Raw genomic sequence first — 12,626 nt, 5'->3', positions numbered from 1 at the left:
TTGGGTCCCTCGTCGTCCCAGCATCCGTCTTTAGGGCGGCCTGCCAGGCAGCGCCATTTTCTCCTCTTTCAGGTTCTTCTTCCTACGTCACCCACCACAGGCACAAGATTGGGTGACGTAGATGAAAAAATAAGCTGCTGATCTCGCTCCACATGCGTGAGTTTGGCAGTTTTTTCCCTTTTGACAAAAGGGCTCTTTCTGCAAATGCCCAAGATGCTCAGACATGTGCAAAAGGAGCGCCCAAGAGCCTGCTGGGATGCGTGACATAGGTATACTGGGAGGCTTTGCACTCCCATTCATTAAATTCATTTAATTTTGGGGCGGTGCTGCACCCTTTAATAAAGGGTGTTGCACCTAAATAAAAAAAAAAAATAATTTTTACCTTAAATAAAAGGGTTGTCTACCTTTTTATGCAAAATAAAAATTTTGAGTTTAGGTATGCTTTAAGTTTTATCTTCATTCATGTTTTTATTGATTTTCATGTCTGGAAAGATTTACCGTCTCCATTTGTCCTCATTAACAATTTCACTGGAGCAGAAATTGATTGAAAAATCTAACATTTTTGACAATTTGTCAGTAAAACAGGTTTGGGAGAACTTCAGTTTAGGACACTTGCTCCAGTGACAGCAATCTGCTTACATGAATTCCAGGAAGTAAATAGAAATTTCCCTAGTTGGACACAGACAGCAAAAAATTAAACAGGCAGAGGTCTATGCTTTTCCATAATCTTTACCAGAATTTGATTCGTTTGTATAACATCAATTACCCCTGACCCCTACTAGTAACTCACAAAACCACCGAATAGAATACTAACCTAATGCGTAAACTAATCCTTAAACACCAAAACTAACCCCTTAGAGTAGCATATTTTCCTAACCAATTCCATCAAGCTACTATTGGCACCTAAAACCTATAATCCCTTCTGTGAAATAGTGGAAAAACACAGATATATTCTTTTTAATTGGAAACTCTTTTTTATTTTTTCATCCTGTAATGTAATGAGCATGTCACTATGTAATTATCTAGGAAGATGTTAAGCTCACCATTTTATTCCTACAGGTTCTGTCTGAACCATGGAGACTGTCTACTAGCCAGACACCACAGCAGCAGGTCCACCTTTTCCAGTTGGAGAAGTATCCAGAAAATGTTTCAAGCGGCGGTGGCTTTGGGCCTGTAAGTATATGGCTGTTCAGTTTTGCATTGAAGTTGTTGTAATCGGAACCTTTAAAATTAACTGGTTGGCTAGTAGTACTGCTGAATGTCGTGTGTTTGGACGTTGTGTTTTCATAGGGTTCACCTACTTTTGCATACATGCAATCACTCATTATTATATGCCCACTCTCTGATGTTTGGTAAAGGATTTTAAAGGAATAATTTAATTCTAATGTTTCATGGGAACACCCTTTCTGGTCACAAAGATTTCTATAATTTACCAAAACCACTTTGTTAATAGTATTGGATATGCTGTATATTACAGTTTTCAGTAGTATAATTGCAAACCATTGGGATATCAAAATCCAGCAAAAAACCTGAGAGGGCTTTAAGTTAACATTATCTACTCTACTACTGTAGTAGTTACAGATTCTCATTAATATTTTAATGTGTTTATAGGTTGCTGATGATGGGTATGGAGTTTCCTATATCATTGTTGGTGAAAACCTGATCAACTTCCACATATCAAGCAAATTCTCCAGCCCAGAGACAGTAAGTAAATGTGTTTTGTTCCCTTATAGCTAAGGCTATGTACACACGTGCAGTAATTGTCATTGGAAAGAATCTTTCATAATCCTTTCCAAGGAAAAACGACTGCACAATGCATGAACGACATTGTACATACAGCATGTAATGTGCCCGGGCGCACAAACCACTACCAACACCAGGAACCCTTTCAACAAGTTTTATTACAAAATTCAGAAACAAGCCAAGGTCGCACACAAAGGTCAGTCAGATGTGTGGTACAGGTGGAAGAGGCAGAGGCATGGTCAGGGACAATCTGGGAATTCAAACTAAAAATGTCCTACTGCAGTGCTCTCACCCACACCGCCCGCAATCCCGGAAGACGCTGCAAGCTCACCAGCCAGGTAAGTACCTTAGACAGCACTGTTCTGCCCTATGGGGAGGATAGAATGACGGAGCGGCACCCCGCTTTGCGCTGTTTCCTTCTCTTGCATTACGGTCGTTCGGAGGATAGACTACGAGCACTGTACACACGCAGGATTCTCGTTTGATATCAGCCCTGAGCTGATTATCTGACGAGACCTGTGTACCTAGCCTAATACTCATGAAGGCCTGCTCCATATTCAGATTTGGTTTGCTAGAGTCTTACTGTAGAAAACTTCAGGAGCACCTCAGTACTTGTCGTCCTTGCAAACCAGAGGTCTCTCAATCTGTGTCAGTTTTTCAAAAACCTTCACAGGAGAATTTTCAGAAACAATATATAAAACCGCCCCACGTAAATGGGAATCTATGTTTAATAAGACCTAGGGGTTTCCATCTAATTAGCACCTGGATAAACAAATCAAGCATTTTCTGTCCTGTATTTTTCTACCTTTACAGTCCAGATAAAAATCCATTTGCTGTGAATCTGAAATTCAGCCATTTACTATGAAAATGTAATCTTAATAAAAGAACCAACATGCAAAGAAGATCTAGCAAAAAAGTAAATCAAGCAAAAGGTATTTTCTGGCTTATTTCTTTCAATCTGGTGCAACCCATTCCATAAGCTGGTCTCTGACAGTAAATGGAGCTTCTTTTTGATGGCCATTATAGTTTTTAGGTTTGGGTGGGTTGCCTCTGGGTACTCCTTCCACATCCAAAAATTTTCTAAAATTAACTCCCTCACTTCCCAAAATAAGCGTATGATTATGGGAAGGACACTAGATTGTCAGCTCCCCTAAAGGACAATTAGTGGCTTGACTTTGGCCTCTGTAAATTGATGCTTTACACATTATTAATAATATAATAAAATATTATTATTAATGGACATACCACCTGGGGGTTCATTAACCTGCTGGCCTTTGGTTACATTACTTCAGCATTATACTGCAGTAAGGATCCATGACATTACAAGAGCCTTGAAAACGTTATTCATACTTTTTAAGAAGTGTGGTATGGAGGGTTGAGTTCAATAGTGACTTTATTATGCCACTTTCAAACTATAAACCCTTTATTCCTAAGCTATCAAGATATATATATATATAATACCACAGACAGATAGTAACTGTAACTGTACAGATCTACAAACCAGATGTGAAGTTTATTAGGCTGCCATGAGTACGCGGCACTCGCCTGACTATACCTCAGTGTTGATGTGGCTATATTTAGATGTAGGCAGCAGATCTGCACACAGCTATGGTATGATTTTGCTAGTATTGTCTGGTAGGTATTTTTGGCCTTCACAGGGAGTCTAGGGATTCATTAGAATAAAGGAAATGTCCCTGAAGGGCCACATTGTTTATTTCTTGTCTTCTGTGCTAACCACAAAATGCATGTTACAGACAAACCGATGCCAATACTAAAACTCAAAGCTTGTCTCAGATTTGTTGGCTGGCCAATGCCAAGTTCAATTAGAGGAGCGATGCTTTCACTTGGCATTGTTTAATGAGTTAAAACAACCAATAAACGTTTAACCTAACATTTAACCTCGTTTGAGACAATAGGAATTCTGGGCCATTTTGTTCTATTTATTTTTCCCTATTGCAATCCTTTTACATGTTAGAGCAGTGTTTCTCAACCAGGGTTCCTTCAGAGATTGCTAGGGGGGTCCTTGAGCAATTTGTCATTCTCACGTCATTTTAACTGACTCCAATGATCTTTTTAGCTATCTGCAAGGGTGACATTTTTCCCACTGCCCAGCAAAGTAAGAGGCAAATATCCCATTGATCACCAGGCTAATGTTTGGTGAGCTGTGGATATAGTACTTATAGAAGAGATTCCGAAAGATATTTCAAGGGTTCCTCCATGTTAAAAAGGTCAAGTGTAAGCTCCAATATAGAACTTAAAAAAACAAAATGTTTGAAGTGGACCTCTAAATAAAAGTTTTTTAGTTATTTCATGTCAGCATTACCTGGAAACATTACAGTTTTTAGTAAAAGAATGACCTTTTTCTTTCCATGGGCTCTCTTGAGTTTGCTCCAAAAATGTGTTTCCTTCCCATTCATTTCCAATAGTGACAGTTGTAAACTTTTAGGGATTGGCCACTAGGTGGCAGAACAAGTCACTGTTTTAATAGGAGACCTGTAGAAAAATACCACCATAAAACTCTTTACCAGCAAATTGACTGGGGAATAATTTATAAAGAGCCCAATCAGTAATAAATAACCCTCTGAGCTTGGGTTGGGTGAATAGAAAGTAATACTTTTTTTGGGCTTCAAATAGAATACATGCATACATTTAGAATTAGAATCTGAACAGAACAGTCTTTAAAATAATAATATGTATTCTCTTGATATGACCTGCATATCCAAAGCATTAAACTGTTCTTTTTAACGTAGGAAGAGGTAAAAGATACTGAATACCGTGTTACAGTTTCTACATGACTCACAGTGGCTTGTGGATAGGAAATGAAATGTAGACATGCTACTTTGGTTTTGTTAATATTGCACAATGAATATCAGTGCAATAGGGGCGAAGTTTTACTTTGTGTATTGGTTTGCAAAACTTTTATATAAAATTGTACTCCTATTTAAATTGTGCAATTAATGCAGAAACTATCACTAGAGATAAGGTTGTTGGATCTGAAACACACCATACAGTTGTATGAGAGAGGATCCCAATACTGTCTGCTTGCATTAAGATTCATCCAGACACACAAATCCTTGCAGCACTGGGAACCACAGTGATCTACCCAGTTCAGCCAACGTGCATATTGATAGGCTTGATCACTTTTATCAAATAGAAAGGAATAATTTCTGCATTCCTGTTATGGATGTTTAGCTAATACCAATGTGTCTTCATGCATGTTGCAAGTGACTTTTTTGCAGTTATCAAGCCATGTATAGATAGCTACTTTTTAGCACAGGTCTCATGTTAAGCATGCATTCATATACAAAGCAACATTTTTTAAACTAAACATTCCATTTGATGACAAAAATCTTGACGTAAATTAAAAAAATTAAGTAGCATGAAAAACTTGGGCTTTCTCAGTCAATTTTGACCTATCTATGTATGACTCTTATTTTTTTTTAAATTTAATCCCATTTCATTTAAAGGGGAACTAAACCCATAATACTCACCTGTCCCCAGGTTACATACGAGATAGGGACTGTAGGTATGTTCTTAAGTTGAATTTGTATGTAAGTCGGGACAGGTACATTATTTAAATAAATGCAATTAGGACAGATGTTTGTCTTAACATATTATTAGAAAGCGTGGTGTTGGTTACTATATAAAATCCTCACTGTGAGTTAATCACAAACAAAGCAAAAAAAAAATCTTTATGGAGCCTAGACATTCAATAACTTCTGGAGAAAGCTGTGCTTTGATATGCAGAAAGAAACAACTGCAGAGTTTGTCTTGGTCATTCAAGAGTTACAAGAAGTTGCAGAAGAGCTCAGTCCTTAAGATCACCCACAACCTCAGCTGTGTTTGGCAAAAGACTTCCTCTGCAAGTCATGCCAACTGCCCCCCGTCAAGCCCCCGCCCTGCACATGAGGGAGCGGGGAAGCCCTGTTTGTATCTAGGAGTTGTCTGTATGTTAGATGTCCTTAACCTGGGCACTACCTGTACTCACCTGTCCCCATTTACTAGAATGGTGCTGCCATCTTATTGTTTATTTTCTTCGGATCTTTGGCATTCTTAATAGCTGGGCCAAGATGGTGGAACACCTACGTAGGCATGTGGGAGTTAAGTCATTCCCGGCCGAAATTGCTTAGCTCAGCTATTTGACCAATTCCTGGAGCGTTCAGACAGGTAGGAGGAATTATTGCAGAACTGATATAGTTTGTCCCTGCAATAATGACTTTCTTGATCATGGATTCCTAAAAATGCCACTTATGTTCAAAGAGTGCAAAGATTAAATTGTATGATTTACTAACGGGTACTTGCATATACAGATACAGTAATTTAGCACATGGGTCCTGATTCAGTAAAGGTCTCCTAGACTGGAGAAGATAGACTACCATGGGTAAATATAGGTGATCCGGCAAGCCTGGAATGGGTTTAGTAAAATAATTTTCTATTATTTGGCAAATGTTTTCCATTATTGAGCAAACCACTAGGTTTGCTGGATCACCCAGGTTCTTCCATGATCTTCTCCAGTCTTGGATAGGTTTAATAAATCAAGCCTAGTGTCTTTTTTTAGTTGTGGGTTCAGTTGTCTTGAGTGAAATGATGCGCATTCAGTGTGTATGTTCTTGTTAGTTTCCATTGACCACTCGTTTCCTTAAATTAGTCGATAAATTACTGTTCCATGTATCTCCATGGGCAGGGCCTAAACTCTTATGCTTTATAATCAATTGCAATGATTTTACTAGTCGATGTCTGATCCTCAATTAAAATCTCAACACTGCAGCAATAATTATTTTTTTTTTCCGTTTCCCTTAGGATTCTCATCGCTTTGGACAGAACATCAAACAAGCAATGCTTGATATAATGGGTTTATTTAACATCAGTACAAACAACTGCATCAAGTCCAAGAAGTAAAACAATCATTTTATTTTTTCAGAAGAGACCAGAAATATCATTCAAACCCAAACCCTAGTTCCTAAACATACGCAAAGCAACACAAGAACACAAACTCTGTAGTTGCTGAATGTAGTGACTGCAAGTGCTCAGCCATGTCAGACCCGTTCACTTCTTTTATACTTTTTATGTTAAAGCCTGTGGAACGTACACTTCATATCATTTCAGTTGCTGCTGGATGTCAGACGGAAATGTTACAAGGGCTTCTTATATCTTGAAATAGTATACATAGTTGTATGTATTTCAAAAAATGTTTTTCTCTTGATTTGTTTTCAGCTTGGCCTGCAAACCACCCTTTAAGAAGTCCATCTATTTATTTTTTTATCTTTTTTCTTTTTTTTTTTTTAATTACTTTTTGCCAACAGCTAACCCCAAAGAGGGTTGATATGTGGATCAGGAAAGTTATTTACATGAACACATGTAAAATTTAAAGGGGACCTTGACTCAGGCAGCCTTTTTTATTAAAGCATATTTAAACCCAAAAACAATTTTTTATTGTACAGAAGAATACCTGTCCTTAGATATGATGGCTTCATTAGTTTTACTTTTCTTTCAAACTTTTTTATTTTATTTTTTGCAAATAACACATTTTGTTATAACACACAGAGACTAAACACACCAGGGGATTTAGTTCTGACCTGGGCTGGACTTTGAATATATTTCCTTTCTTTATTACATGAGATAAGGGAAGTTGTAGTTTACAGTAGAAGTAATTTTGGTTTTAGTCCAGCTCACAAAAATTGACAGGGACACTGCATTCCTGTAACGATCAACAAATATTTTCTGTGCTTGCTAAAATGTTTTAGCCTTTAAAAAGAAAACAAATGCAACCACTATATCTAAGGATTGTCAAGTCAATATACTATAAATGTTGTTCTTGGGTCTAGATGTGACAAGTCAGTGGTGATTGATATATAGTTTACAGTAAGAATTTTGCAGCTGCTATTTATTTAGCTTAGGTTCACTTTTCACACTGCTTATCACCATATATTAGGGGAGTCGTCAGCTATCTCGGGACCTTATTCTCTCTTTTTAGACCCCATCCCTGATGACATAATTTGCATAATTCATTAATCATGGACAGGATATACCTCTGATGATATAGAACTTCTCTTAGGGTACTGCAAGCCTTGAAAAAAAGAGGGTGTCTTGGCACTGTCATTTGTGGAAGTGCGCTGTGTCTTCCAATCAGGAATTTTCTGCTAAAGATACATGTTTTTATCATTTGCTTTGTAACAATAAAATGTGCTAATAAACTCCTGTTAACAGCCAAAGTTTAGATTTAAGTGTAGGTCGGTTTTAACCTCATTTAGATTAATGTAAATATAATAATAACTGTACAAAGTTACTTTGCTTTTTGGGTTACTGTGCATTTTAGGCTAACTTACTTTTTTTGTTTTTGTTTTTCTACCTGGATCGGGACCAGAGTTTCAGCCTGCACATTCCCTTGCAGATATAACTTGACATAACCGCCTAACCTTTGTGCAAAGATGCATCGTTCACTAATAATAGGCTAAAAGTGCAGCAACTCATAGCAACCGATTACAACTCATCTCTGAACTGTTCTAAATGTATTTATTTAAATCCAGTTGCTATGGGTTCTTGTACTTTGCAGGAAGCCTTCTGCTTGCTAAGTGTAATGATGAGTCTGAGTTAGCTGGCTAATGGTATTTTTGTCTATAAACCCTCTTTATAATATATATAGGCAAGGACAGTACAATTATCTACATTTAGACAAAATAAAAAAAAACTTGGGGACCTGACCATGCAAATAAATGTAACTTAATAGGCTATTAGTTGAAATGACTTTGAGATCCTAATAAGCAGCTATTGGATATACCGAGAACAAATGCAGTTTATTGAAAGAACAAACGGGGAGTGGTGGGTTATTGTAGACATAAATGTGAAAACAGACACGCTAGCAGGATGGGTTGAAGAAGACTAGTCCAGTAAGTGTACTAAGTGAAAACGTCCATGTTATAGCAGGCATCTGTAGATTAATGGGAGCTCCAGGAGCCCCAAAGCCTTGAGATCTGATGAATTAGAGCTTATCTGCTGCTTTTATACTTCACTGTTGGCCATTAGGGTTTCAGAGAAAGGCCAGTTATAAAGCATCAGGAGATACCTCAAGGTTTATAACTTATATTGTGCTCTAAAATAAAGCTGCATGTATGTACAGGTGTCTATTAAGGCTTCATTGTACACCTACCAGAACCACAGGTACACTTTAATTGAAGTTTTGCAACATTAATCACAAGTAGAGTTTTAAATCCTATTGGCCCAAATAAAAGTGTTAATTGTGTCCCTTTCCTCACCATTAAGATTCTTTATTTTGGTACTATCCTACACTAAAATAATAATGTCCACTGTAATCTGATTGGTGGTTATGAATAGACACTTCCTTTAAATAAATAGCAATTTCCACAGACTGCCTAACTCACAGAATTGTGTTCAGCATTTGTAAAGAGTGCTGATCTGAATGGTATATATTTGGCTTTAGGTTAGGATAAATTAAAGCACCAAAGCATTGTAAAGATTACACAAAAGAGTGTACATATACTTCCTTATGCTAGGATGGATGAAAAGAACTAATGCACACGTTTTAGGTTAGCTAGGTTCCATGTGATTTAATAGGATAGGTTAGAAATAATTGCCCAGAAGTTGCATTTGTTTTGGGCATTTTGGCTGCCTGAATATTGGAATTGGCCCATTCTACCTTAACGGATCCTGTTTTTCTCAGTCAACCTTTGCCTATGCTTTATGAGCCTCAATAGCATATAAAGGAGTATTTACAACTCAACAAAATCTGGTGTATAATGGAGGACAAGATTATTAAAATAGACAACCTAGATTGTTGCCAGCAGCATTTTCGCAACATTGGAATAATGTCAGTAGTAGCAATGGAGGCTTTTAACCACTTTTGGCTGCAGCCAAGCCATATCTCAAAAACCTACATCCGACCATTTTTATTTGTAGTCGTATTTACGGTAAATAAAAGACATCCCTTAAAGACTAAAATACCCCAGAAAGACATCACCTGGATCTCCTCACTGATTGTTGCAAAACCCAGGTTGCCATGCACTCAATGTGAACAAATGCTTATCACAGCACTCTGGAGTGTTTGTGATTGGCATTTGTAGGTAGCAATCTTGGAAAATATCACTTCAGTTTGTATTTTTGTAAATGTGTATGCCATTTGTAAACCTTATGTACATTTTAAATGACGATCTTGGAATGGTTTTGGCATTTTGACCACCCCAGTGTCAGGAAAAGAGATTCTGTGACAGTGCCTTATGTATACAAGACTCTAAAAGCTATGGTAGGGTATAAAGATACTTAGATATATATATAAGAAATGTATTTCAGCACTATAGAGTAGCGATCAGAACAGCACTGCTCAATGGAGGACCGGGCGTCTGACGTATTGAACAGATTGATTGAATTGATTGAAATGTATTGAACAGATGATTCTTCAGACTGCATTACTCCAAGGTGCAGTAGAGAGACACCTCGGCATCGGATCTGAATGGCCACATTTAAGAAGTTTTTGTATAATTTCACCAAACCTCCACTCAAAGCTAAATGAACAGTTTGGGCATAGCACAAACTTTACACCATTACAGGCATATCAGAATCTATTACATGTTTTAGTTCCAATGTTTCCTAAATGAAGGCAATTTATAGTTATATTTCAAAAGATGAATGTGCAATATGAGGTGAATGGGTGGCTTTTTTTTCTCTCCACATAATCAATTTTAAAGGTGCACTTCCCAATAGAGATGTATCCATGTGCTTTCTGAATTATGCCTTTAAAGCAAATACCAGCCTTAATTTTATTATGTGTAGGTTGTTTATTATTATACGTATTTAACATCTTTATTGTATAAGCTCTAAGCTTGTTGTAGAGTATTGTTATGGCTTAGAGGCTTTTGGTTACCTCGCCTAACAGGGCTAAACTGTTATTTTAGGAGATATAAACTAGCAAAATAAAACATGACCTTGATTGTACAGTATTAAAATGAACAAATCATTTTTAACACTATTTGGGGGGCTGCACCTTTAATGGTATCAAGCATTGAACTGAAGGAAGCTTGTCATTGTACAGAAGCTCTGGATTACAAAACTAGTTAATTCACATTGTATCACATAAATATAGCTGCTGCCTTGATGAGCTTGTATAAACGGGACACTATGGATGACCAACTAGTGTCAAATTAGAAATATTTGAATGTGTTATTAATTTAGTGGTACAGGTGAAATCTGACATTCACTTGGGTTTTTACACATTATAAAAGCTGCCAATGTAAACTGATGTTCTGACAAATGGGAAATGTACTTGATATAATATTCTTTTTCTTCTATTTAATTTAATTTCAGCTCACTGAAACATATAAAACTGTAGAGGTCTTCTTCTTTTGTAACATTAAGTACCACTGCATGTAAATACAATGTGCGCCGTTGGGTGTAAATCTTAGAATGGCTAAGATATTGGATTTAGATTGTCATTAATAAAAAATTAATTTAACCTTTACAGTTGTGTCCTATGTTTTTATTGTTAATTGCTGAACTTTAGGCATTTACATTAACACAAGCAAAGTAGCTGCTAGACTACATCTCCAGTAATAGAGGTGATGGACAAGTGGGCTGAAAGGATAAGTGGAGGCCAAAATCATCTGGATTATTTATTTCCCTTGATTCACATATTGTATCTCATTATAACCTGGGTATTCTAAAAAGTCCTGCTACTCCAGGTGCTAGAATGTAGGGTTTGATTGCCGAGACTGTGGGATATGATACGTCTCTGCAAGGTATTTTCATTTCACCATGTATTATTTATTTGAAGTACAGAAAAAGTAAAAACAATTACTGTTTCCAGGGATCAAACTGCAGTACTGTAGCTCTGTATTAGGATACAGGAAAAATGAATCCTTCAATACAATAAAACAGCCAAGATCTAAACAAACACTTGAATGTAGATGACTGAGCCTTCTGCAAACAGGCTTCCAAAGTTTTTTACACATGTCAAAATGGCAAAAATATGGCATTTTGTACAGCAGTCCCCTGATGTCCTTCATCAATCTGCAGTGGTGGGTTAAAGAACCGCAATTATGCTTTGCTTTGGAGGAGAGCACAGCAGGAAGCCTCTCACTCGTTGATTTCCTCTCCATTGAACAGAATGGTGCAGTGTGTAGAGCACTCATTCATTCATCTGTCACTGGAAACAATCATGTGTACGGGCTTTACTCCTGGAAATACATGATTACTCCTGAACCAACATTTCCCAAAGAAATATCCGTTCTTGATCATGTGATTCCCTTACACTTTGGAAGAAGGAAGGTGGCCAAAACGTATGTGTCATGTTCACAGAATAGGAGCAACTAAGAGTTGTAATTACATTTGCTAAAATACTTACAATATACAGTAGAACCTCGGTTATCTGGCACCCATGGGGAATGGCCAAATCCGCATAAGTGTAGTTTCCGATTAACTGAAGTTACTCTGAAACTGACTTTTCTCAGCCATTCAGCACTAGACTTGAATGGGGAGACTTGTCCCCATTCACCTCTAGTGCTGTATGGCTGAGCAAAGGGAAATCCTGATGACGCGTGAGCCGTCATCAGGGTTTCCCTTTTCTCAGCCAAGCAAGGAGCTCTGCTCTACTGACAGGTCCACTCTCCTGATTGCTTGCCCTAGTGGAGCTGTGGTATGTTTTCTTTGATGCAGAACACATGCCACAGCTCCGCTAGGGCTGCAGGAGCAATCAAGAAAGCGGAGCGGTTGGGTGCCAGTTATTTGAATTTTCCGGTTATCTGAGTTCCAGATATTTAAGGTTCTACTGCATATTCCTGGCCAGGAATAGAATATGGTTTATCAGTAATTGTGGTTGAGTATTTTATTGCCCAATCTTTAGTTCTGCATTCACACAGCTACAAATCATTATTATA

At 37.4% G+C, this 12,626-nt stretch overlaps 1 protein-coding gene across 2 annotated transcripts in view; it reads left to right on the top strand.

Moving 5' to 3' along the window:
- CPT1A (carnitine palmitoyltransferase 1A) overlaps positions 1-11,212 on the top strand; it is a 48,220-nt gene extending 37,008 nt beyond the window's left edge. For both annotated transcript variants that reach the window (XM_072421811.1, XM_072421809.1), the window contains exons 17-19: positions 1,060-1,173; positions 1,612-1,704; positions 6,544-11,212. In XM_072421811.1, coding sequence (XP_072277912.1) covers positions 1,060-1,173; positions 1,612-1,704; positions 6,544-6,642 — 306 coding nt within the window. In that variant the 3' untranslated portion in view covers positions 6,643-11,212. The remainder of the gene's footprint in view (positions 1-1,059; positions 1,174-1,611; positions 1,705-6,543) is intronic.
- The last annotated feature ends 1,414 nt before the right edge of the window (positions 11,213-12,626 follow it).

This window comes from Pyxicephalus adspersus, chromosome 9 (assembly GCF_032062135.1).
Source record: "Pyxicephalus adspersus chromosome 9, UCB_Pads_2.0, whole genome shotgun sequence".
NCBI lineage: Eukaryota > Metazoa > Chordata > Amphibia > Anura > Pyxicephalidae > Pyxicephalus > Pyxicephalus adspersus.
The sequence above is the reverse complement of the archived record's forward strand: the minus strand, read 5'-3'. Positions and strand labels throughout refer to the sequence as shown.